The sequence below is a fragment of the Miniopterus natalensis genome, chromosome X (assembly GCF_054644295.1).
Source record: "Miniopterus natalensis isolate mMinNat1 chromosome X, mMinNat1.hap1, whole genome shotgun sequence".
NCBI classification, from domain to species: domain Eukaryota; kingdom Metazoa; phylum Chordata; class Mammalia; order Chiroptera; family Miniopteridae; genus Miniopterus; species Miniopterus natalensis.
Window position 1 is genome coordinate 22469429 of NC_142103.1, and position 27962 is coordinate 22497390.

At 38.0% G+C, this 27962-nt stretch overlaps 1 protein-coding gene across 3 annotated transcripts in view; it reads left to right on the plus strand.

Moving 5' to 3' along the window:
- Window positions 1–1188: 1188 nt before the first annotated feature.
- Window positions 1189–27962, plus strand: part of CHRDL1 (chordin like 1) — a 120423-nt gene continuing 93649 nt past the window's right edge. For all 3 annotated transcript variants that reach the window (XM_087813679.1, XM_016198234.2, XM_016198239.2), the window contains exons 1-2: window positions 1189–1392; window positions 4875–5023. In XM_087813679.1, the coding sequence (XP_087669805.1) occupies window positions 1241–1392; window positions 4875–5023 (301 nt within the window). In that variant the 5' untranslated portion in view covers window positions 1189–1240. The remainder of the gene's footprint in view (window positions 1393–4874; window positions 5024–27962) is intronic.

A 27962-nucleotide genomic window follows, 5' to 3' on the forward strand; every position in this document is an offset into this window, starting at 1 on the left:
GTGACATAAAAAGGTTGAGCTGAATGGCCCAGGAGGTCCCCACCAACTCTAATGTTTGAGACCACAGATAGTTCATAGTTTGTTGTGAGAGTTTAAAAAGTAATGTTGATCTCTATGAAAGTACTCTGTAAGTCATAAAATGGTACACGGATATTAGGGATATCACTATCCAGTTCCATGTCATGGGAAAAAGCTCTGTAGCTCTCCTCCAAGTTTAGGGGCTTAAAATATAAATGTGTACTGTCTGTCAAGGCAGAGCTTTCGAGCCTTATAAGTTTCTGATAATTCTTTGTAAATATTGCTCAGAGAATAAATACAAATTTGTAATAGTCTGTCTCAAGCTCACCAAGGCATCAGCAGTGCTATTGTAATTTCAGGGCTGAGTTCTTGGCCCAACTCAGAATCCTAGGGGCTACTGAAACAATGGAGGCAATGGTGGGACATTCCAAGTTTGCTTCAAGACCCTTAATATTTATAGAGGTCCTTTCCTTGGGGTTTGGGAACCCTCTCTGTGAGAAAACAGATTTCTAAGTAGTCCCCTCTCTCTCCACCCCCACCCTGGCTTTAAGTACACCAGCGTTAGCGGCAATGAGGATTCGGAAACGACCCGAAATGGTACGCAGCTTGCTACCGCATAATTTGTGAGGCCAGATCATCCTGTGTCCAGTGCACCAACTCAGGACCAGACTAAATCCATGCATCCAGAGAGGCCCTTGTGCTGGAGCAGAGGAGTGCAGGCTTCCAGTCAGGAAAGTCAGAGGATAGCTGAGGTCTTCCCCGGCGGGCGCTAGAGGTGGTGAGCTCCTAAGTGCATCCTGCTCAGAGGGGAAGGAGGGGCCAGAGGAGAAGTGCGGTCCCTTTAAGACCCCAAAGCTTGCTTAGTCAGAAGAGGGGGGTGCAGTGGGGGCGCTGCGTGATGGGAAAGTCGCCGGCTGAGCCTCACACTTTCTCCTGATTTCCTAACTTTCCAGTGTGGGGAGCAGGAATAAAGCCATAGTGCCGGGGCGGAGAAGGAGTGCGGGCTGGCAGCGGCTGCGCGCTTGCAGACTTCCCGCCTGCGCCTAGCGGCCAGCCTCCTGAGCCAAGAGGGGGAGCGGGCAGCGGGCAGCGGGCAGCGGGCAGCGGGCAGCGGGCAGAGGGCAGCGGGCAGGCAGGTGGCCCTGGGCCGCCAGCGCCCGCTCCTTGGCTCTGCCCCCGGGAGCGGAGCGAACCGCAGCTCCCTCGTGGTGTGAGGGCGGTGATGTTTTTCCTCCCACCCACTTTTGGGTCCCCCCGCCCCCCTCGTGAGCACTCTAGCTCTCCACACAACCTGCGAGCCACAGACTTCGGAGGAGCGCCCTGGAGAGCTCGGAGCGCGTGCACCCGTAGAAGACGGAGGAGGCCAGTGAACAGGTCAGTGAGCAGTGCCTGGCGTCTGCTTCCCCTGCTTTCCATTCCAGCCTTTGCACAGGTGGGGTATGTTCTCCTGGCCTGAGGCTCTCCTGAAAGTTCCCCGAGGGCACCCCAAACTCTCTCGACCTGTCACCCCAGTTCGCTTAAGGTTCCATCTGCCAGCGGCCAGGGTGGAGGTGGGGCCCAGGGTGCCGGACAGAGGCAGATTGGGACTCTGGATTCGAACTCACCACTCTCCACTCCCTACTCAGCTTGCATATCTCCATGTTCTGGTGCTTGGGGGCCAATTGGGAAACTACCTAAGGGGTTCTGCAATCCCCTTGGTTATCTCTCCGAGCCTTTTCTTCTCACTTGCCATAGTGCCCGGGACCAGTGGGAGATTAATACATGCTAAAATTAATGAAACAGGGAAGGACGGGGGAGAGGCTCCTCTAGCCTCTGGACAGTTTCCTCATTTTCTAACCCAAACAACTGGGGTCAGAGTTTGAGATGCTAAGCTCAGGAAGCAATGCAGTATTGCCAGAGTTCAGGGCCTGGAAAGCCTGCCTTCTAGTCCCTCTGGTCCTGCCACTACCTCTATGAGAATGGGCAGTTGAGTTTTGTAGGCTTGAGGGTTCCTGAGGCTGTTGTGGGGGAATAAAATGAAATTATAACAAGGTGTTTTGCAAGCCATTGTTTGTCAATAGTAAGTAGCAATGAAGACATTGACTGAAAAATAACCCCTGAGCTAGAACTGCCATTTTTCAGTGGCAATTCACTACCAGTGAGTTGAGCTTGTTGGGAGGTAGAATGGGGAGAGGATGTTAGCCAACACTGCCTGAGACTGCAGTGTCTTCCTACTGTCAGAAAGAATTGCTACCCTGGGGGCTGTCTCACAGATGATAGTGAATGTGAGATTACAAGGTCTGTCAAACCTCTCAGTGAGGATTAAAGAGACACTGTGGGACGGAGCATGAAGAACTGGCTGACATGTGCTCAGTACTTTCTTCCTTTGAGAATGTCTCTGGTTCTGTTCTGCCCAGGAAATCTGAAAATGGACAGGCTCCTGACAACTTGATGGCCCAGACTGCCTTGCAGTTACAACTGGGCAAGGAGACCTTGGGCCCTTTGCTTGATGCAAATGAACAATGCAAATACTTGTTTCATGGATGCACCTTAATCTACACATTTTTTTAGGTTCTGACATGTTTCTTTTTCTCTTGTAAAGCTCCCTCTCCCTCTCTTCTCCTCAGTGTTAGTTGCAGGGTTTCGTTTTCTTTGTTATTGTTTTTTCTGTGTCGTGGATCCCCCCAAAACATGTCAATGGCTACATTTCTAAGTAACCTGTAAAAGAACCAGTGCAAGTTCAATGGCACAGCCTGTGTGAAGTAGACAGAGAGTTAATGTAGAAATAACTCCAGTTAACTGGGTCAAAGTATAATTTGAAAAATTAAGGACAGTTTGGCTCTTTGCAAGTGTAAGAGTCGGCATGTTTGCTGAGCAATGCTTGCTTGTGTTTATTGCTACAGTCCCAACAAATGTCTTACACTACCCTGCTCCCACTAAATAAATAAATAAATAAATAAATAAATAAATAAATAAATAAATAAATAAATAAAAGGGATAAAGAGAAATTGATTGGTGAGGAGACCTGGGGAAAGAACCCTTCTTAGTTTATATTTCTGCACAGAATACAAAGGCAGGACTCCAGGATCTTGTAAATCAAAAGTGAAGATTTATAAAGTGATTAGTTTTCTGATATTCTCCATCACAGCCTGAGAGGCCACACAGATGACAGGAACACCAAAGAGATTAATTGCTCTCTGGTCACCAACTTTTCTATTTGCTCATAACATTAATTGGGACCCAAGAAAAGCCAAAAAATTCTAAGAGCCATTTTCTTGCCAGCATGAGTTATGAAGCAATGCTACTGTTCACCAAATCACCCAACCATTGTACAAGAAAAACAACCCTGTTGGTTCTTGCATGGGGAGACCTGAAAACTGTGGTTTGAGAAATACCTCCTGAGATCCATATGTGATTGTGGTAAATTGGATTTCAGTGGTTTAAAAACTATTTCTCATTTGGAGGTTTGGGGGATAAGCTTATTAAAGTAGACCCAGGAAGAACCTCCCAACTGTTTATGCAAACAATTCACTTCAAGGGAACCAGGTAGCTCTCAGAAAACAGAGACAGTCTGAATGATTGAAGGTGGACCACGAACTCACAGAGACCAAGACATCAGAGCCTAGACCTTTGGCAGGCTAAGAACATGTCTTAGGAGAATTTAGTTCTTGTTTAAGGAGCAAGGAGGGGTAGAGAAGGCAGAATGGTACTGAAAATCCTGGTTGATGGCACAAATTATCCTCTATGATTAGTTATCATTTGGTTATATATTCATAAATGGATTTCCAATTATCTGGACAATTTCATAGCATTTAAAGTAGGAGCTGTGGTATCCACATCACAGCCCAAAGACAATTCAGTTATCCAGAATGATAATCTTGCATTTCTTCACGCTCTTTATACTAGATATTTAGGTTGGAGCCTCTGAAAAGATCAATGAGCTGAGTTCCCATCCAGGTTTAACCCCAGATTGAAATGTGGTGTTTCTCAAATATTTAAGTATTTTCAAATCACCAATTGAAAGAGTTTTGCAAACTCTAAAGTCTATGGAAATGACCTGTGACTGGATATGAGCTGTAGCAAACTTTCTGTGTTTGAAGGCTCAAAAGATTTAAGACTTCTATCCCTTAGACTGGAAATGTAAGTCTCATATTTTTAAGAATTTTAGTTGTTTATAATATTCTTTTGTGTAGTGGTGTAATATGAACACATTACCTATTTAATTTTGCCTAAATTCCCTGAAAAGTGACCCGTTTCAAATTTTCATTTCACAATATGCTAGAGCTATTCAGATATTTGATTGTATATTTGATATTTGTTAATTACATTTATGTTTTCCAACATAAGTAAGCCAAACTGAAGAGCCTTATAAATCCAATGGAAGACACGGGGAAAATGCTGATCAATTTGGTCCTCATCCCTGAAGGATTAATAAAACAGTAGTCTTAAGATTAGTTAACTTTCATTTCAAAAATTGTTTGAGTCTCATGCTTATTATTTTTATCTAGTTTGCCAAAGTAGCTGTTTTGCAAACACCAGTTTCCCTTTTCTCCCAAAGAAAATCTCTTGAGAAATCAACTTTAATTCCCTTAGAAAGGAGGATTTTAAACTTTATTTTTATTTCTCTATGACTGCCTTTAAGGATTCAGCCTTAGCATTGGATAAAAATGCATGTTCATCTGCTTGAATTTTCCCCCACAATCTTTCTTTGCAAGACAAGAGAGGCAGGTTCTCTTTCTTTCACAGGAAAACAATGCTTGCACTTATGTAAATTCTCCAAAGTATTTTTACCAGGAAGTTAGAAACTTAAGCATCAGTGATCACCATCACTTTCAGAGGATCTGTTTTAAGTCTTCTTTCTGCTTTCTTCCCAACAGCTTGACTACACCAGGCCCTGAAAGTTTTGAGTTGCCTTTTGCAGTGGCCAAAATGAGAAAAAAGTGGAAAATGGGAGGAATAAAATACATCTTTACCCTGTTGCTGTTCTTTCTTTTCCTAGAAGGAAGCAAAACAGAACAAGTAAAACGTAAGTGTTTCGAGTTTAAAAAACAGGATGCTCTCTTGTAATTTCTTTGAAAATGTGGTTATAATCTGTGTTGAATGTGATGTAGCCCAAATGTGGCCATGGCATTATTCTAAGAGAAGAAAGCGAATGTTATTGGTTTATGCATGAGTTGATAAAAAAATAAGTGCTTTGAATCAGGCCAACTAAATTTGGGGTTGTTTTTCTGATTATCATATAGTTTTCATAGAACACATGACACATTAGCCTATTTTCCTTTTCCTGTTTTAAGCTGCACAAATCTTATTTCATTATACGTAACTCCAGAAATATCTGACAGTTGAGCTGGATTTTTTCCCAAATTTCAGACTCTTCAGCAAAGGTTTTCAGTTTATGAAAAAGAATAACACAGAAAAGAAAAAAAAAGAAAGAAAAAGTAAATCGGGCTCTGCCTATTCCCTTATGCCGAAAAATGAAGAAGGAAAAAATCTTCACATGAACTGGATTTAGATGAAAAATCCTTTGAGGAAATTGAGATTCCAGGGACCGTGAGCAAACTGGATGTCATTTATCGAAAGGAATAATTCCCCTCAAAGCCAGGGAATATTTCTAGATAGTCAGCAATCGGTGTGATGGGCTAACATATTCGAGAGAGCAGAGTGGCAGGAAGAGGGGCTAATTAACCCTCCTTGTCGCTGCATTTGGGAGATTTATGAGTAACCATTGACATCTCTGCTCTTGTTAGGAGCTTTCTGCTGCCTTCGCACAGTGTGAGCCTCACCTTCTTTGGGCCACTTGCAGCCACCATCTGAGCTGGACACTTGCTCCAAATTTGAAAGAAAAGCCATTGCTCTAGTTCCCCTTTTTGGCTGCATCAAAAGAAGCACAAAGTGGAACTGATCCCAGAAGGACATTCTCTGCTTCACTGAACTTATTCATAAGAAGGAACTGTGAAAATATTCTTGATAGGAGTTGAAGCAGTGTCTGATGCCCATCATTTAAACATTTATCTCCTTTATCAGCATAAGTTACATATATTAGGCATAAGGTTTGTTGACAGAGAGAACAGTGTCAAGCCTATTACATTGTTTTGTGTGTTTCTGTACTACTATGATTTTCATAGTAAACTTAGTCTTCTTCCTGGAAGAAATAGTGATTTTGATTAGGCTTTTAAATATGAGTGATGTATAGTTATATCTAGTATGATTGGGCCATAAGAGAAAATTTAGCAGGGCGTGATCATAGCAAGGAAGCTTGGATCAGCCTCTCCTCTTGTATTCCTTAAACAACCTTCTTCCTCCTCCACTTGGATATAGTACATTAGATCCCTCCTTTTCTAAAAGTCATCCTTGATTAAGTAAACCTGATAAAAAAGTTGTCCATCCATTCTCAGCTCAGCTGAGCTCAGCCCACAATCAGCTGGGCTTAAAATCTTTTCTCTCTTAGGAAGAAACCTCCTTTATGGCCTGTTACTGATCGCATCATGAGAGGAAAACATGTAACTCTTAGAAGACCATCTCTTCTGGGAAGCCTTCCATATTTATGAAAGATTGAGGAATATTGCCTATGTGACATAGAGCTTAGTTGACAAACCAAAGAAAAATACAACTTAAAAACTATTTACAGACCAAAAACGATCACTTTTTAATGTTTCTTACTGCCTATGACTTTGTCCCAAGCCCTTTTGATATTTAATTTGTGTCAAAATGATTATGTAACATATGGCCTAGGGCACCAGTTTTGGTCTGGTGTTTCAGGCTTATAATCAAAGGATGAGGCCAAGGTCATGATCATTCCCTAAATGAGCCATTCAGCATCATCTTGAGGACATGTGCAAACTTATCTCTACTAAAGGGTAAGTCTCAAAGCATATGCCCTATGTATGTTGCCTACACACACACACACACACACACACACACACACACACACACACACACACCACATGCACCAAGCTTTATACTGTGGCTCTTAACAGCGAGAAATTAGAAGCAGTGGAAATATCAGTCCACTGGGGAATGGTTACGTAAATGATCTATGTAAAATACTATCATGCAACCATTAAAAACTTGTTTATTAAAAATTTGATAGGCCTATAAAATACTTATGTTAAATTATTTTATTTTGTTTATACTATAAAATTAATAATACTTATTTTACAGAATAATATGAAAGTATCTGAGCTTTATAGAGAATGTGTATCCCCAAACTCTCATCCCACTCCCCAAGTGTAGCAATTACTAACAGTTTGCTATTTGTTCTTCCAAATTCTTTTCTCTGTGTTATAAAAATAAACTTATATGTCTATAAGGTGTTTTGTTTTTTTTTTACAAAAATGTGACATATGTTTTTTTCTTTAACTTGCTTTTATTCAGCAATGTGTCTAGGACATCATTCCATGTCAGAACATTGCAATATAAGAGTACCATATTCTTTCTAGTGCCTTCATAGTTTCCAGCTGTATAAGTGTGCTGTGGTTTATTTAACTTTATTTGTAGATATTTAGGTTGTTTTCAGTTTTTGCTATTACAAATAAGGCATTAATCAACATGTTAAGGCACTTAGGTAAGTATTTGTGAAGAATTGTTAGGTCAAAGTATACATTCAGTTTTAGTCTTCTAAAGACTGTCAAGTTGTCCTCCAAAATAGTTGTATCAATTTATACTCCCACCATCTTTGTATGAGTGTGCATTTCTAATTCTTTCACCAGAAGTATTCTTAATCTTGGATTTCAGGACAAGTTTAATAGGGAAAACTACATTTCAGTCTTGCTGTGATATTTTTCTCTTAACGGAGCATCTTTTCAATTATTTTTTAATCCAATTGTATTTCTTCAGTGGATTGCTTATTTTTCATTTGGGTTGTTTGTCTTACGGGTTTGCAAAAGCTTATTTATTACCATTTTGTTATTTCAAATTTTGTTATTAACTTTTTGCATTTCAAGTATCATTTTCCCTATCTGCAATTGGCTCTAAACTTTGTTTAAGTTGTATTTTCTCATAAAGAATTTTATTTGTTCTGTAGTCAGAGTTGACATTCATTTCCTTTATGGCTTCTGGATTTCTTTTTATTCCTAGGAAGGTCTTTTCAACTCCATACTCTTGTATAGTTTTCTACTGCTTCCATAATTTAGGGTTTTACCCATAGTTCCTTATTCCATCTGAAATTTATATTCATGTACGGTGTGTAATAGGGAACCAATTTTCTTTTATCTCTGGGTAGTAGGTTCATGAATGTTATTTTTGTTCATCTTTGTGCTTCTGTTTATTCCAAAATTTTCACAGTTGGCAAGAATTAGTTTTATACAGGAGAAAAGCCCTTAAAGTAAAACATATCTCATTTCCCATGTATTCATGTATTATAGTCCTATTCTAGAGAAAGGTAGATATGAGAGTGGAAAAAGGAAAAAGAGTTTTGTGTTTTTTAAAAACTTAGAAAAACTTCAGGAAACATGTAAATGTGAGGATAACAAACTTTCACATCTCTCTTTGCTGCCAGATAACCATTTTACCCAAGAAAGCCAAGGTTTTAATCTTTCACAGGAGGTTAGAATATAAACTTCTAGATCAAGAAAGGTGCTCTTTAGCTTGTTTGCACTCTTATTTTGGACATCAAAGTGTAATGAAGGGGGACACCATTATGGTCAAAGATACTCATTCAATTGGTGTAAAATCAGAAGAGGTCTGGAAAAAATGCTGTATTTGTGGAAAGCTGTTTTCACAATGAAATGTTGAGGTGGGTGCGGCCACTAGCTAGTAGCTAATTAGCCATTGTTACAGTTGCTCTCACAGGAGGGAAGACAGGCTCAGGAACCCAGAAAGTACTGATGGCGCATTTCAGGGGATGAATGAGCTATTTGTGGCTTATAGAAAAGTTTATTCCTGTCCAGAATCAGCAAGGTTTGAAGTCTATAACTGGGAAAACGTCTTTCTGTAACACTATTATGCTCTGTTGTTAAAGTTTTAGTCAAAGAGGCCAGGAAGCTCTTTTGAAGTTCAAAGGAGCGTAACATTTAATGCATAATATTCATGCAAATATGGTACAAATGGGCTGAAGAGTTTTCCTCTTTTGGCACCTCTAATTTAGGTAATGAACTATTGATCAAAGTGATGTGGAAGAATTGAGTTGTTAGGAATATTTAATTATATATTTTGAATGAACCATCCTGTACCAAGTCTGGCAAAAAGGTTCTAGGGAGAGGAATTGCTTGTGTACTTCACAGAGCCCATTATTGACTTATAAGGTGAGTTAGCTGGATCTTCCAAGGGACTAGATTCTCACTCATCTATTTCCTCAAGAGAAAAACTTCCAACATTGGCATTTGGCTGAAAATGAGCTCTGGGGTTCTCAGGAAGAGCAAGCCACCAAAAGATGTACGGGAAGGAAAAATATACTTAGAAAAATTTTAGACATGTGAAACATGGCCTATGGAGCCTCCTCATAGCCTCTCTGTCTATTGTTAAACTAACCAAGCAGATTTGAGTTTTCCTCATCAAGATTCTAACTTCAACATTTGAGATGGCTATTGGATAATAGAAAGAAGCAAGCAAAAGTGAAGACCTATTCACATCTTAGAAGTTTAAGTAGGTGGAAGTAGAAGAAAGGAAGAATACCTTAAAATTACAAAGCTGAATGCTTTTCAAAGTACATTCTTAATTATTTTTTATGTTGGGGAGGCTGTAGGGTTGGGTGTGGAAACTCTGGAGTCCACTTAGATCAAAACCCCAGCTCTATGACTTTCTTACTTTGGGAATGTCCCTTAACCTCTCCAGCTTTAGTTTTCTTATCAGTACAGTAGGGTAAATAGTAGCATAATGGCCATCAGCATGAGCAATTGAAGAATAAATGAGATTGTGCATACCAAGTACTTTGCAACAATGGTTGACATGTAGTTTTTAGTAAATGGTAGGTATTAGAGTAACTTTTTTGAAAGCCAAGTTATATAATCCCATTAATTTTTAGATGAGAAACTTGAAAACCAGTGAGGTTAAATGACTTTGTACAAGGACAGACAGCAAGTCCAAGCCAGGACTAGAACTAAAACTCATGTCTCTAAATTCAGTGTTCTGTTCACTACACCAATTTGTCTCTAGCAATTCTGTGAAGAAGCCAGTTTACTTTCTTAAATAGAAGCCTAGTCCTTTGCACATGGCAGCCAGTTAACACACAAGAGATGATCCAAGTAAATGAATAAAGAATTTTGTAACCGGAATTCCTAAAAGAGACAATATACCATGTGGGAGTTAAAAGACAGAGACTACAAATAAAGTTATTCATAAACTTAAATAAGTTAAGCCAAAGGAAATTTGTGAGGAAGGTTAAAAATATGTGCCTTTATGTCCATGCTTCTTATATTTCCCTGACTTCTCAGTAGGATTGGAATGTCCTCAATCTAATGGGAAGAAGACTGTGCTTTAAGTCAGTAGACCTGGTTTCTGGTCAGTTCTGTTGCTTGCTGTGTGGTATTGGTTGAGTCATATATAATCTCTGAACTAAAGATTCTGTACTTATAAACTGAAAGGAATTCTTGCTTTCTGGACAGCAAACTAAAGGATGCCAGAATAGGGGATGGGGAGGTGAAACAAAGGAAGCCAAGGCTCTGACTTTAGGTACTTGGAGCAAACCTGGACTTTGTCACAAGATCTTTGCAAAGAGTACTTTATTCATTTAAGATTTATAACCTGTTTGCTTGTAAAAATATTATATACAGGTTATATGTGAAAGAATAGTTGTAAAGTAATGTTTTTAAAGATGAAATAAAATAGAGGCCATCTGAAGAAAGTAGAAAGAGTAGGTATTTTTTGTTTTTTTTTGTTGTTGTTAACCCTCAAATCCTCACCTGAGGATATTTTTTCCATTGCTTTTCAGAGAGTGGAAGGGGCAGAGAGAGAGAGATAGCGACAGAGACAGAGAGAGATAGAGACATTGATGTGAGAGAGACACATTGACTGGCTGCCTCTCCCATGCACCCCCACCGGGGGCAGGGAGTGAACCCGCAACCCAGGTACATGCCCTTGACCAGGAATCGCACCCAGGACCTTTTGGTGTGCAAGCCAATGCTCCAACTACTGAACACACCAGCCAAGGCAAGAGTAGATATTTTTAACATCTGATTTGGTACATTATAATATTAGCACTCTAATTAGTCTTGTGCTTCCTGGAAGGATAAAAAGAGAAACTTTGGATTTGTTGGCAAGAGAAAATTACAGTTTTATCTACAGAGATCTATTTCCCATCTCCCACCTACTCAAACAGTATTGATTATGGGATGTTTGAATAAATCACATTCTGGGTGGTATAAGGGCACTACCTGTAACCTGGCTTTCATAGAAGAAAATATAATTCTCTGTTTGCCATTTCTTTATTGACGCCCTGTAAAGGAAGAGAGCAAGTATTAAATGATAACTCAATAAAGATCTTTCTACAAATGCTAAGGAAATGTGGTCCAAGTACTTTACTATTACATGATCTAAGTTAATAGAAGGCTAGAACATGGAAATGTTAAATAAACTGATGTTTAATATGTTTAATAGAATGGATTGTCAATTATCAGATGCCCTAAACAAGCTTTATATTAACATGATTTTTTCTGATTTTTAAAATAGATGTTCATTGTTAAACATTCAGAAGATACATACAAGTATAAGGAAAACAAAATTTTTGGTAATCTCAACACACAAGGATAACCATGGTTAATTGGTGTATATACTTCTAGTCTTTTTTTCTGTGCTCAACTATACATACATATGATTTTACAAAAATGAAGCGCTGTCTTGTAACCAATTTGATTTATTATGTCAATTCACAACTGATTCTCTAAAATTCACCTGTAGTGGGGATCTATCCCATGTTGCCTGAAGTGAAAGTTGAGTGTTTTAGATACCAGTTGCAAGACAAGAAAAGTTGATTCTATTGCGGAATGTTTAAGAGCATAACTTGAAATCATGACAAACAGAAAATAAACCTCCTTTAACAGAGATTTGTGCAGTTGAGGTGTTGATAGGAAGAACAATTTGTTTTTTTGAACAAGAGCTTTGATTTTTCCCAAAGTCCTATGCCAGATGACATGTAAGAGATTATTTTAGCCAGGGACATATTCAGGTCAGGTTTTATCAGCCAAGCAGCCTTTCTGTAAAAAGATCTCCCCATGGCCTCATAGTAAAGACTAATGAGAATACCATCAACTCCCAGTTATCCATGCTAATGGGAGATAGGAGGGTACAATGAATTAAAATTTCATGGAAAATCTTCAATTCTCATCTTTGCCAATGGTGTCACCTTGCTCAACAGTCAGACATTTTTGAAATATGGACCTTTCTTTCCTCATTGAGTTTGCCCACCTACTAGTAGAAAAGTGAAAGAGCCACAAGGCAGATAGTAGGATGGTTATGCTGTGCACAAACCACTCAATATACATTAAGTTGAATTATTTTTGGTCAAATGATCTAACAAGTAGGAGTTAGATAATTAACTCCTGGATAAAGAGGAATAAGCTGTATGGAGATTTTGGCTTCTTCTTGGCTTTCTTTTTTCACTGGCTTCCATAGCCTGGAAATGAAGTCTTAAAGCCTGAGGAAATTTTACTTTAATTCTAGAAACCCAATTACCAGATAAATAGGAGACTTTTTAAAACTATTATATCTTGCTCCTCTTTCACTCTGCTTCAGGATTGATGACAGAAGTACGTTTAATTTTTTCTTCACTATTAAAGCAGCCTTTAAAAAATAGATAATTAAAAAAGAATTTGTTCACTTGATTTGTACACTCACATAGTGAACAGCAAAGGTTCATTTCTCTTTTTCCACTGACTGTATGTGCTATAATATATAAATATTATTATAATACTTAACATGATGAATGATGTGTCTATAGTAATAGCTCTTATCAAAAACAGTTCATGGGAATGTTTTCTTGCTTTTAGACTGGTGATAAAGTTATTGGCCTTTTGACCTAATCCTGGGTGCTAGACAGTAATGACTGGGCAAAACATTGATGGCATATTGGCACATCTCTGCTATTTACATTTTGTCATCATTGTTTCCTTTAACAGTGGCCCTTAAAGTCAGGGATTGCCACTTTTAATTAGGGCCAGTTGAACCATATGAAAAATATCTATGATGATACAGGTTGAAGGTACATCTCAAATGTTAATTGGAGCCCAGCCGGCATGGCTCAGCAGTTGGGCATCGACCTATGACCCAGGAGATCGTGGTTCGATTCCCGGTCAGGGCACATGTCCGGAGTGTGGGCTCAGTCCCCAGTAAGGGGCATGCGGGAGGCAGCTGATTAATGACTCTCTCATCATTGATGTTTCTATCTCTCTCTCCCTCTCCCTTCCTCTCTCTGAAATAAATAAGAACATATTTTTAAAAAATGTTAGTTGGAATTTTATTGGGACCATGTGGTACTCACAGATATCATTTGTTAGTAGTAAATTATGCATTGTATAGCTGGCATGCCTGTTATTGGCAAATGATAACCTTACTTTTATTGCCTGTATTTCCTAAAAGTTGATGAGGCATTATTGTTTCAATAAAATCACTTCACTTGTGTTTCTTTTGCAATATCATATACTGGGAGTTTTGCTGTGGTTGATTATGCTGTGTAAGTCATTAAATTCTCTTCTGGGTGATGCTAAAAACTTTTTAAAAGTTCAGACTGCCCAGCCAGGCGTGGCTCAGCGGTTGAGCGTGGACCTAGGATCCAGGCGATCGGGGTTCGATTCCCGGTCAGGGCACATGCCCGATTGCAGGCTGCAGCAGATCAATGACTCTCTCATCACTGATGTTTCTATTTCTCTCTCTCTCTCCTTTCCCTTCCCTGAAGTCAATAAAGATATATTAAAAAAAAAAAAAAAGAATCTAATAAGATAATTATTTAAAAAAATAAATAAACAAAAGTTCAGACTTATGCCCTGGCTGTTGTGGCTCAGTTGGTTAGAATGCTGTCCCATGCACTGAAGGGTCATGGGTTTGATTCCAGTCCGGGCACATGCCCAGGTTGTAGGTTCAGTCCCTAGTTGGGGTGCATATGGGAGGCAGCTGATTGATGTTTCTCTCTCTCTCCCTTTACCTTCCTCTATTTCTAGAATCAATGAAAAACATCCTCGAATGAGGATTTAAAAAAAAGTTCAGACTTATAAGCATGTGCTGAAATTGACTTTATCATAGTTTCTGAAAATTGACAGTTGTTCAGCATACTCACGGAGAAATCAGCCACTCAAACTTGGAAAACCATAGTTAAAAGTCTTAAAGATTATAGTGTTTACTTTGTTATGTGATTTTAAAAAATCAGTGTCAGTAATTTAAGAAGCATTGTTTAATAGCACCAATCATGTACTGTTCAGCTCCTTGTCTGCCTGAATTTCCTCCTTCCAGGAGCTTGTAGATCCAAATCCCATATTGCTAAAATATTAGGACCAATATACTTGATGAAAGACCATTACTTTTGCATTTAAGGTCAGGTTTCTATCAGAAGTTAGTGTTTTAGTAAGATATTTTCATCCTCAAGAGGCAGAGTTTGCAAGACATTATCCTGTGATATGGGATAAATGCCAGGTGAATATTATGAGGAAAGCGCTGTTAGGTTTAAAGAGAATGAAAAAGAGTTTATAGCTGGAGTAATCTATCTTCCCAACTAGATTTCAAAACCCCTGACAGCATGGGTACTATTTTATACTTTATGCTTTATGACTGCCTTAAATACAAAAAAGTACAAAATAAAATCTGCCAGCTGTACCATTTTATATAGTCTATTTGTATATGACTTGATTTCAGATGACATCTGAGCCTTTAAATAGTGATCAAAGCTGTGTTTCAAAAGTAGAGTGGAAAGGTAACTTGAGAAAAGATTAGGCAAAAATGTGTGGAAGCCCTTCATTTTCCAAGTTCTAAAAGTGGGTGACCTGCACCTTGCAACTATGTAGCAGGAAAGGCAGAATTCTGCAGTGGTGATAGTCCTTGGTTCTGAAGCCAAACTACTTGGGTTTGAATCCCAGATATGTTCTTTAACTAGTCATGTCAACTTGGACAAGTTACCAAACCTCCATGTGCCTCAGATTCCTCATACGTAAAATGGGGTTAATGATGAAACCTACCTTGTAAGATTGTTGTGAAAGAATTTAGTGAATTCATTTATGTAAAACTTTAGAACAGACCCTGATTTATAGGAAGCGTTCAGCAACTACTAGTTTTTGTTTTTGTTATTATTGTTATCACCATTCTTAGCTAGCTCTATGTTGTTCAGGACCTGGTTCCCTGGCTGCTGTTTATACTTACCATCTACCTTATAGCCTTTGACCTAAATTTGGAACAGGAAAATGCAGATCATTCAGCTTTCACACTTTGTCTAACAATACTCTTTAGAGGCTGAAATTAAGGGAAATAGAAATCTATTGGCTGAAACAAGTTATTTGGATTATCTGTGGATTTAATGAATAATGGTTCAGACAAATTGAAAGAATCCATTTAATACTGCATGTGAAATAACCCGCTTTAAAGATATTTCAGAGAAGAGATAGCAACTAACTTAAAAGAAATAGATAAAGCATACCTTCTTTGTGGCAGCAGTATATACTGTTCCTTTGGAAACAGACTTTCCTGCAAGTTAGAACGTTTAACAACAATTTCTTCATTTTTAATCATTTTTATTTTTTATTAAAGTTTACATTCAATATTATTTTGTATTGGTTTCAGGTGTATAGCATAATGGTTAGACAGTAATATACTTTATAAAGTGTTCCTCTTGATATTTTCAGTATCCAACTGGCACTGTCCATAGTTATTACAATATTATTGACTATATTCCCCATGCTGTACTTTATATCCCCATGACTATTTGAGAGCTATTAATCTGTACTTCTCAATCCCTTCACCTTTTCACACAGTTCCCAATCCCCCACCCCTCTGGCAACCATCAGTCTGTTTCTGTGGGATATGAGTTTTAAGAAATATATAAGTGCACTTCAAACCCACACTTTAATCACTTTAATAGCTTGTATTATTTTAGTGCTTGCTTAGTGTGTCAGAGGTTTTGTCTTTTATTATCCCTTTCTTTTTCTCATCAAATATGAAAGAGGCAAATCACCCAACCATGAAGATCACATAACTGATAATGAAACCTCATCCAATTTCATATTTTAAGTTGATAGATATGACGTCAACTCTGAGTGACCTAATCCAAAGAAGCAAAAGAATCCAGAATAAAATGTATAATACACAAAGTTCCATCTTACTTTGCAATGTGGATTTAAGTGGACAAAGTAACTTCTATCTTACCCCCATTCAAGTATTAGTGGCTGCAGAACCATACAAGTAGAACTATTTAAGCTAACATAATAATGCTACTTAAATAACCCCCTTCATGGATTTGCTTCTAAGGGTATACTTAGATTCTTCCTGAAATGTCTAGATGAGTTGTATATGTGAATGTAAATCACTTAGGTGTTTGAGAATGAGATTACAAATTGATTGTAGAGAAACCATCACTCTCACAAACAACATGGAAGGTAGCAAAAGTTGCCTCATTTAGATGTTCATTTTCAGAAATTCATGATCATCTCTCATCAGTTAAAGATGTTGAGATTATTAAAATATTTCCTACTTCATTCTAGAATATCGCAGAGCTTAAGTATAACTTGTTTTTATACCAAGAAAATTGTATTACTAAAACTTGGTTGAAAAACAAAGCAATTCTGCTTAAAAAGTAATTTTGACTTTCTGAGTTCTTTCAATTAATAAATGACTTTGAGCATATGCTCTTAGCCCAGAAATGTAGATTAATATAACAATGTTAACAATTATGGTAATGCTATACAAGGAGAAGGAAAAATACTTATTAATATTAATATGGATTTATCCTTTCTGGTAAAGATAGAAATACCAGTTCCATTTCCCCCCACTGTATTGACAGAGTTTTTGTCGACATAAGAAATGTCCAAACCTATAGAAAATTATTATGAGTTTATTTGAGCCAAACTGATGACATGTGTTGGGGAGCAACTTCTCAAATGCTACGGAAAGTAACCTTTTTGCATCTTTTTTTAATGCATTTGAAATTAAGGAGAGAACGTAAGGAAGATTACATAGAGGTGGGAAAAAGCAATGCAGGGATTGGATTATGGGATAGTTAACAAGATTATGTGCTTTCTTGAGGGCGGTTAAGGCTTATTTCATAAAAAAGCTGGGGGACATTTACACCATGGAATACTATGCAGCTGTGAAGAATAAGTATCTTGTAACCTTTGGAACAGTATGGATGGACCTGGAGAATATTATGCTAAGTGAAATAAACCAGGCATAGAAAAACAAATATCATGTGATCTCACTTATATGTGGAATCTAAAGAACATAAAAACTGATGAACAAAATAGATTCAGTGATATAGAAGCATGGAACAGACTGACAAATCTCAGAGGGAAGGTGGGGGTGGGTGGGGAGAGGTTAACCAAAGAATTTATATGCATATATACATAACCTATGGACACAGACAACAGTCTGGTGAAGGTGTGGGGCTGGGAGTGGGTGAGGGTAGAAGAGGTTAATGGGGGACAAAGGGTACATCTTTAATATTTTCAACAATAAAGATAATTTTTTTTTAAATGTGTGTTAACATGGATGCACAAGAGAAATGGACAAGGCTGGCTTAAAACCTTTCACTAAATAAGTTATAGGCCTGGGGAATGGCTATCCACCATGACGTGCCCATTTAGGAACTTATGTGAGGTTACTTTCCAGAAAACCCCATTTTTAAATCCACATATTAAATAATTAAAATATCTTTTGTTTGGGCATCACTTACTGCTAATGGGAAGGTAAATTAATGTAGCTTTTCTGAGACACAGTTTGACAATATAGTCAGCATTCAAAACCTTTGACCCAATAAATCTACTTCTAAAAATTTATATTAAGAAAGTAACCAGTGTTGCATATAGAGGTGTATTTCAAAGATATTTAACATAGATTTAAGAAAGAAAACGGAACAACCTAATAACCTCCCAAAAGGGAATTAGTTAATAAATTATGGTTCAACTGTGTTGGTATAGTCAAATCACTAGGCATGAGACGTGGGAGAAATATTTAATGTCACAAAAACATTTATGATATGTTCATTTTAGAATGTAGTTTAAAAGTATATGTACTATAGGCTGTTAATTTTGTAATAAAACATTTATATACATAATGCATAGAAAAAAGACTGGAAAGAGCTTCCAGTTTCTGGTCTGACATGTATTTTTACTTTTATTTTTAAATGTATCTTTATTGATTTCAGAGAGAGGAAAGGAGAGGGAGAGAGAGAGAGAAACATCAATGATGAGAGAGTCATTGATCAGCTGCCTCCTGCACGCCTCCGAGTGGGGATCGAGCCCACAACCTGGGCATGTGCCCTGACTGGGAATCAAACCCCGATGGCCTGGATCCTAGGTCGATGCTCAACTGCTGAGCCACGCCTGGCCAGGCTGGTCTGACATGTAGAAGAGCTTAGAAGTTGTCACTCTCATTGTCACAAGAAAAAAGCTGAAGGAACTGTATATCAACAACTCCTTTTAAATCAATCAGAAAGTCAAGGTCATGGGACACCCTCTGTTTATTTTTCTGAAAACTAAAAAGACAGGCAAATACAATCACTTCTGCTGTGTCCTGGTAGTAGCACTTAAAGGGTAATTGACTAATTGTTGGAAAGGGACCATGTACTTGCTTGAGAGATAAAAATTCTTTTTTCTGAGTTTTACCTCCAGGAGCCCCACCAGGTTCTTGGGGGGAAGATTGGAGAAAAATTAGTTCCTGCTTTAGGCAGGGGAGAAAAAAAGTAACCATTCTGAAATAAGCCCAGAACTCCATGTCCTTCTTAACTAAGGCCTGCCCTCAAAGGAAATGATATTACAAAAGTCTAACTGATTTGCATTTTATCAGAGCCTAACCAACTTGGGAGAAGGGAAATACCCAACTTTCACTAGCCTTCCTATTTAACCTATGCCGGTGGGTAGTGGGGGAACAAGAATAATTAGTACTTTTTTAAAAATAATTCAAAATATTATAGATGCCCCTTTTTCTCCCCACTGACCCCTTCCACCTCCCTACCCAGTCTTTCACCATACCATTTTCTGTGTCCTTGGCTTATGCATATATGCATATAAATTCTTTGGTTAACGTCTCCCCCCCACACCCCCCTTCTCTGTGAGATTTGTCTGTCTGGTCCATGCTTCCATGTCATTGAATCTAGCCTGTTCATCAGTTTATTAAGTTCTTTAGACTCCACATTTAAGTGAGATCATGTGATACTTGTCTTTCTCTGCCTGGCCTATTTTGCTTAGCATAATGTTCTCCAGGTCCATCCATACTGTCCCCAAAAGGCAGGAGATCCTTATTCTTTACAGTTGCATAGTATTACAGGGTGTAAATGTCCCACAGCTTTTTTACCCACTCATCTACTGATGGGCACTAGGGCTGTTTCCAGATCTTAGCTATTGTAAATTGTGCTGCTATGAACATAAGGATGCATATATTCTGATTAGTGTTTCAGGATTCTTAGGATATATTCCTAGAAGTGGGATCACTGGGTCAGAAGGCAGTTAAATTTTTAATGTTTTGAGGAACCTCCATACTGTTTTCCATAGTGGCTGCACCAGTCTGCATTCCCACCAGCAGTGTACCAGAGTTCTCCTTTCTCCACATCCTCCCCAGCACATGTCATTTGTTGGTTTGTTTGATGGTAACCATTCTCACAGGTGTGAAGTGGTACCTCATTGTGGTTTTAACTTGCATCTCTGTGATAATTAACAATGTTGAGCATTTTTTCATATGTCTCTTGGCCATCTGGATGTCCTCTTTGGAGAAGTGTCTATTCAGGTCCTTTGCCCATTTTTTAATTGGATTGTTTGTCTTCCTCTTGTGGAGTTGTATGAGTTTTTTGTATACTTTGGCAACTAGCCCCTTATCAGATACATCCTTGGCAAACATATTCTCCCAGAGTGGTTTTCCTTTGTTTTTCGAGGCTGATTTCTTTTGCTGTGCAGAAGCTTTTTAATTTGATGTAGCCCCATATGTTTTTCTCTTTAGCTTCTCTTGCCCTAGGAGATGTATCAGTGAAAATTCCACTATGTGAGATGTCTATGACTTTACTGCCTATGTTTTCTTCCAGGATTTTTATGGTTTTGCAGCTTACATTTAAGTCTTTTATCCATTTTAAGTTTATTTTTGTGTACGGTGTAAGTTGGTGGTTTAGTTTCAGTTTTTTGCATGTAGCTGTCCAATGTTCCCAGCACTATTTATTGAAGAGACTGTCTTTACTCTATTGTATGCTCTTGCCTCCTTTGTGAAATATTAACTGACCGTAATTAGGTGGGTCTCTTTCTGGGGTCTCTGTTCTGTTCCATTGATCTATATGTCTGTCAGTTGTACCAATACCAGGCTTTTTAAAATTTTATTACAATGGCTTTTTAGTAGAGTTTGATATCCAATAAAGTGGTCCCTCCCACTCTGTTCTTCTTTCTTAAGATGGCTGCAGCTATTTGGGGTCTTTTTTGTCTCCATATAAATTTTTGGAATATTTGTTTTAGCTCTGTGAAATATGCTGTTGGTACTTTAATAGGAATTTCACTGAATCTATAGATTGCTTTGGGTGGTATGGACATTTTAATGATATTAATTCTTTTAATCCATGAACATGGTATATTCTTCCACTTGTTTATATATTCCTCTATTTCTTTTTCAATGTCCTGTAGTTTTCTGAGTACAGGTGTTTAACATCCTTGGTTAAGTTTATTCCTAGGTATCTTACTTTTTTAGTTGCAACCGTAAACAGTAATTCTTTTTTTAGTTTCTCTTTCTGAGAGTTCATTGTTGGTGTATACATGCCATCAATTTCCTGTTGTTAATTTTGCATCCAGATTCTTTGCCAAATTCATTTATCAAATCTAGTAGTACTTTGATGTAGTCTTTAGGGTTTTCTATGTACAATATTATGTCATCTGCAAATAATGACAGTTTTACTTCCTCTTTTCCAATTTGATACCTTTTATACTTTCTTCCTGTCTGATGGCTGTGGAAAGGACTTCCAATACTATGTTGAATAAGAGTGGTAAAAGCAAGCATCCATATCTTGCTCCTGTTTTTAAGGGAAATGGTTTTAGTTTTTGCCCATTGAGTATGATGGTGGCTGTAAGTTTGTCATATATGGCCTTTATTATGTTGAGGTATATTCCCTCTATTCCCACTTTGCTGAAAGTTTTTATCAAAAATGGGTGCCAGATTTTGTCTAATCCTGTTTTTGCATCTATTGATATGATCATATGATTTTTGCCCTTTACTTTGTTTATGTGATGTATCACATTTATTGATTTGTGGATATTACACAAGCCTTACATCCCTGGAATAAAGGCCGCAGCTCAGAGACACAGGCTCACTAAAACACAGAGGGCTAATTATGAGATTATAGAATGTTTCTCCGCCCCCAACATTTTACCAGCACATTAATAGGACCCATCTGTAATAACAGGAGTCTCAGACACTATTTCAGAAGGAGTACCTATGGAACCTCATAAACAGTAGGGATGGGAATAAACAGAGACAATAGAGCAACTTTTAGTTTCTGCCAGTACAGCTATAAGAAGCAGTAAAATTAATCTAACTCCTAGCTAGAGTAACATAAAAGCTCACACTATCTATTTTAGTTCCTTGTACTCAATACATTATGGCCAAATTTCAACAAAAATTACAAGACATTCTAAAGGGCCAAAAAAAAAAGAAATTAAAGTAAATAAAAGCCACAGTATGAAGAGACAAATCAAGCACTTGTACCTGGCTTAGATATGGGATATATTTTGGAATTATCATACCAGGAATTTTAAGTAAGTATCTTTAATATACTAATGACTCTAATGGAAAAAGAGGATGATATACAAGAATATATATGTAATGTAAACAGGTAGATGGAAACTCCAAGAAAGAATCAAAAGAAAATGGGGAAATAAAAACAATGTAAGAGAAATGAACAATGGCCTTTGATGAACTCCTTTGTAGTCTGGGCATGACTGAGGAAATAATCAGTGAGCTGCAGGTATACCAATAGAAACTTCCCAAACTGAAAAAAAAAAAAAGGAAAAAATGAAGAAAAATGCAACAGAATATCAAAGAACTGTGGGAAAACTACAAAAGGGTCAACATATATGTAATGGAAACCTTAGAAATAGAAAGCGGGAAGGAACAAAAATATTTGAATTAATAATGGCTTGAGAATTTTCCAAAATTAATGTCACACTAAAGCACAGACCTAGGAAGCATAGAGAACACAAAGCAGGTTAAATACAAAAAATATCTACACTCAGTCATGTCATATCCAAATTGCAGAAAATCGAAGACATAAAGGACATCTTGAAAGAACATAGAGGAAAAATACCTATAGAGGAACAAGAATAAAAATTGCATCTGATTTCTCTTCAGAAACCATGCAAGCAGAAAGACAATGGAGTGAAATACATTGTTGAAAGAAAAATCCCACCAATCTAGAATTCTGTATACAGCAAACTATCCTTCAAAAGTGAATGAGAAATAGGTTTTCTCAGAAAAAAAAATAAGAAATTTGTCACCAGCCTTGCAAGAAATGTTAAAAAATATTCTTTACAAAGAAAGAAAATGATATGTTAGAAATTCAGTTCTCAGTAAGAAAGGAAAAGTATTAGAGAAAGAATAAATTTTTATCTTTTTAATTGATCTAACAGAAAAGAATTGTTCAAAATAATAACAACAATGAATCAAGTGAGTATGGCTTTTGAAAAGGTGAATTTAATTACAGTAATTTTATAAAGGATAGGAGAAAAGAATGGGGAGCACTGAGCTATAAGGTACCTGCACTACCTGTGAAGTGGTATAGTGCTATTTGAAGGTGTACTTAGATTAGTTGTAATCAGTCTATTCAGGTTTTCTGATTCCTCCTGATTCAATTTTGGAAGATTGTATGTTTCTAGGAATTTATCCATTTTGCCCAAGTTTTCTAATTTTTTGGCATGTAGTTGTTCATAGTATTTTCTTATAATCCTATCTATTTCTGTGATGTCATTTTTTACTTCTCCTCTTTCATTCCTGATTTCATTTACTTGGGTCCTTTCTCTCTTTATTCTTGATGAGTGTGGTTAAAGGTTTATCATTCTTGTTTATCTTTTCAAAGAACCAGCTCTTAGTTTCATTGATCTTTTGTACTGTTTTTGTTTTTTGGTGTTGTTTTTTTAGTCTGCATGTTATTTATTCCTCCTCTGGTCTTTATTATTTCTTTCCTTTTAGTTACTGTCGGCTTTGTTTGTTCTTTTTCTGGTTCTTTTAAGTGTAGGGTTAAATTATTTTCACTGTGTCCCATAGATTTTGGGTTGTGTGTTCATCTTCATTTGTTTCCAGGTAACTTTTTATTTCTGGATCTCATTTTTAAACCACTCATTGTTTAATAACATGTTAATTAGTCTCTATGTGATTGCATGATTTTCAGGTATTGTTTTTTTTAATTGTAGTTGATTTTTAGTTTCATACCATTGTGGTCAGAAAAGATGGTGGTTGTGATTTTAATCTTTTTAAATTTATTAAGACTTACTTTGTGTCCTAACATGTGGTCTGCCTTAGAGAATGTTCCATGTGCACTTGGGAAGAATGTATATTCTGCTGCTGTGGGAAGAATTTTTCTGTAAATATCCATTAAATCCATCCAATTCAGTGTGTCGTTTAAGGTCACTGCTGCCTTGTTTTTTTTTGTCTGGAAGATCTATCCATTAATGTCAGTGGAGTGTTAAAATCCCTTTCTATGACTGTATTGTTGTCAATCTCTCCCTTAATGTCCACCAAGATTTTCCTTATATAGTTAGATGCTCCTATGTTGGGTGCATATATGTTTACAAGGGTTATATCCTCTTGTTGGATCTATCTCTTTAGTATTATGTTGTGACCTTCTGTGCTTCTTTTATGGCCTTTGTTTTCAAGCTTATTTTTTCTGATATAAGTATTGGCACCCCAGTGTTTGTTTGTTTTCACTTCTATTTGCATGGAATAGTTTTTTCCATCCTTTCATTTTCTGTCTGTGTGTATCTTCTCTTCTGAGGTGGATCTCTTGTAGACATCATATATATGGGTCATGCTTTCTTATCCATACAGCAACCTTATGTTTTTTAATTGGAACATTTAATCCATTAAGATTTAAGGTTAATATTGATAGGAACTTACTTAGTCCCATTTTATTCTCTATACCTGCGTTCCTTTCTCTCTATATTTCTTTTTTTACTTCCCTTATTTTTAAAGCACGCCCTTTAACATTTCTTGCTTTAATATTGCTTTGATGGTAATGAACTCCTTTAGGTTGTTTTTTGTCTAAGAAGCTCTTATTTCGCTTTCAATTTTAAATGGTAGCCTTGTTAGATAGGGTAGTCTTGGTTGTAGGTCCTTGCTTTTCATCACTGTTAATATATCATGCCAATCCATTCTGGCCTGAAGTGTTCTTGTTGAGAAATCAAGTGACAGCCTTATGTGAGATCCCTTGTAAGTAACTCTCTCTCTTGTTGCTTTTATGATTCTCTATTTGTCTTTAGCTTTTGCCATTTTAATTATGATATGTCTTGGTGTGGGCCTCTTTGGGTTCATCTTGACTGTGACTTTCTGTCCTTTCAGAACTTACGCAACTTTTTCTTTCACCAGGTTAAGGAAGTTTTCAGCCATTCATTCTTTAAATGGGTTCTTTATCTCTTCTTCCCTCTCTTTCCTCTTGGTACACCTATGATTCAGATGTTGTTATGTTTTATGTTGTCACACTTTATGCTGTTCTAGGGGTCTCTTCTTACACTTTCCTCATTTTTTTAAATTCTCTTTTCTTTTTGATGCTCTGCTTGGGTGCTTACTGTTATCTTGTCCTCTAAGTCACTGATTCAGACCTCTGCTTCATCTAACCTGCTGTTGATTCCATCTAGTGTATTCTTCACTTCAGATATTGTATTTTTCCTTTCTGACACTGTTCTTTTTTAATGTTTTTTATATCCTTTTTAATGTTTACTATCTCTTTGTTTAAGTTCTCATTGAGGTCATCCATTTTTCTCCTAAGGTCCTTGAGCATTGTTATAACCATTGTTTTAAACTCTACATATGGTACCTTGGTTGCTTCCATTTCATTTAATTCTTTTTCTGGGGATTTCTCTTCTTTTATTCAGGGCATATTTCCTTGTCTCCCCATTTTGGCTCTGTGTATTTGGTAGATCTGCTATGACTCTCACACCTGTCAAGATGGCTTTATGATGTAGGTGTTTTGTTGGGCTCAGTGGCACAATCTTCCAGGTCACCTGAGTTCTTTTGCTCCAGGAATGTTTTTTGTGGGTTATGGGCACCCTCCACTTGTAGTTGAGACTTGAATGCTGTTGGCTCATTATTGGCTGGATTTAACACTTCATACTAGCTGACTTTAAGGATAAACTTCAATCACCATGTATGAGTCGCTGTACTTCCACTGCCCACCAAGTTGGAGTTGTTCCCAGCAGGCTACAGTGCCTGCCAGAACCCCCCTTTTGGTGTGCCATTTGTGTAGCTAGTTCATTTGATGTCTGGTGTGGTCTGAAACCCACCACTGGTTGTGTTGATTTTTGGTTTACTTGGGCAGGGTTCAAGTATAGGTCAACATCAGACATTGTGCCTAACTGGCTTTGGGCTATCTGTCTCGAACTGCCATGCTATTCACTGTGTGTGGCTGAGTCAACTGGGCCTGAGTGTGCATGGAAAGGGCAAATCTGGTCACAAAGATTTGCTTCCAGGTCTTTTGCTCCCTGAGATCCCCTTTCTCCTGTCAGCTATTCTGTCTCCCCCGGAAGTTGTCTGGTCTTTCTCCAGAGCCTTTTGAAGAAAAACCATAAAGTGGGCCCAGTTTGACAGTGATCCACAGACCCTTCCACAGTTTATGAGTTTGATAGGGCAGGGCGACTGAGGTAGGGTTGACAAAACTAGTGGGTCTTCTCCTTGGGAACCACATGGTCAGGCACATAATGAGGAGAAAATGTCTTCTATTCCAGAGCCAAACCACTCAGTCTTTGCCCATGTCTCCATCTCTAGCTCCCTTAAGAGGAGCGTGCTGCAGGTTTAGGTAGGGTGCATCCAGCTGTCCTCTCTGAAGGAGTATTTTCAGTAGGGTAGAGCCTCTGTGGCCTGGAGAGGGACAGATCAAAAGTCTTCTGTTGAGGGTGGTGCTGGCAGAGCCCTCAGAAGGGAGTCAAGAACTTCATCCCGGTCACAAACAACAGTCTCCAAGGAGACATGCTTCAAATGTCCTGGCTCCAAGCAACCTTCCCTTCTCCAGTGGAACTCAGCTCAGCAAGCTGGGGCTACAGTGACTGGCAGGGGGAGGGCGTGCCATTAGTTGTGGTGCTGAGAGGCTTGTAGGAGGTGGGTGGGCACTTCTTTCATTTCCTGGGATAGCACCAGCTGAGCTCACAAGGGAAATAGTAGTCACACCCCTTGTGATGTAGCCACACAACCCAGCACCTGCTCATCTGATTCCCAATCAAAAGCATCCCTGGGAGACAGCAGTAGTCTGAAAGTCTCAGCTCTGCATGACACTCTGTACCCTCTGCATGACTTAATGTAGCAGGGAAGGGCCATAGGATGGTAGGGAAGTACAAGTGATTCAACAGGTGGGGGCACCATCTATGTGGTCGAGGTGGGGAAGAATGTTCCCCTTTCCAAAGCTACAGAGTTCAGTCACTGTCTATGTCTCTACCAAAAGCTTCTCCACAAAAAGATAACTCAAAGTTCTCTGATGGGTGCAGCCATCAGACTTGTTTTCAGGACTAAAGCATGGCAGAATGGTTTTGCTAGTAGTTGGAAAAAACAGACAGTGCACTCCCCAAGCTCACGTGCTGTAACAACAGGAGTGCTCAACCCTGGGAAGGTGGCAGCTGGGTCTCCAGCAAACTCCCTTCTCTCTTAGGTAGACTGAATCCTCACTCATTTTCTCCACCAGATGCTGTGTGGGCTCCTCTTCCTGTCTCTCTTGCTCTTAGTTGGGGATCCCTGCATGGGTTTGAGACCACATACTCTTGGTGGGGGGAATTTTGCAGCTGCGATATTCCTCTGACATCTCAGCTGCCATGTGTGTGTGCAGAGGTCAGCCCTTTCTGTGTCTCTGCTTTTCTTACCAGACTTTATGTGACTTCTTCTGTAAATCCTTGGTTACAATGTTTCAGTTCAGCTAGCCTTCAGTTGGTTATTCAGGTTGATTGTTCTACAATTTAGCTGTAAATATGGTTTGACTCCAGGAGCATGTGAGTGTAGTTTCCACCTACTCTGCAGCCATCTTGGAATTCCAAAGCAAAAACAGGTTTTTTTGTTTTGTTTTTTTGTTTTGTTTTTTTTGTTTTGTTTTTAATATATCTTTATTGATTTCAGAGAGAGGAAAGGAGAGGGAGAGAGAGAGAGAAACATCAATGATGAGACAGTCATTGATCGAGCCCGCAACCCGGGCATGTGTCATGACTGGGAATCGAACCTAAGTCGCCTGGATCCTAGGTCGATGTTCAACCACTGAGCCACGCCCAGCCGGGGGGAAACAGATAAATCTACTATTATAATTGGAGAATTTTATACTCCTCTATTAGTAATTAAGAGATCCAGAAGGCATAATATCAGTAAGGATATAATTAAACTGAAGAGTATCATCAATCAATCAGATCTAATTGACATCTATAAAATATTTCATCTAACAACAGCAGAATAAACATTATTCTAAAGCTTACAAGGAACGTGACCAAGATGGACCCACATTCATGCATCATAAAAAAATTAAGAGAATAGAAATTATACAAAATATGTTCTCAGACCACACTAGAATTAAACCAAAAATCAGTAACAGAGAAATAGCAGTAAAATCCTTAAATATTTAAAGATTAAACATATACTTCTAAATATTGCATGGGTCAAAGAAATCTTGAGAAATTAAAAAATATATTTTAAATTATTTG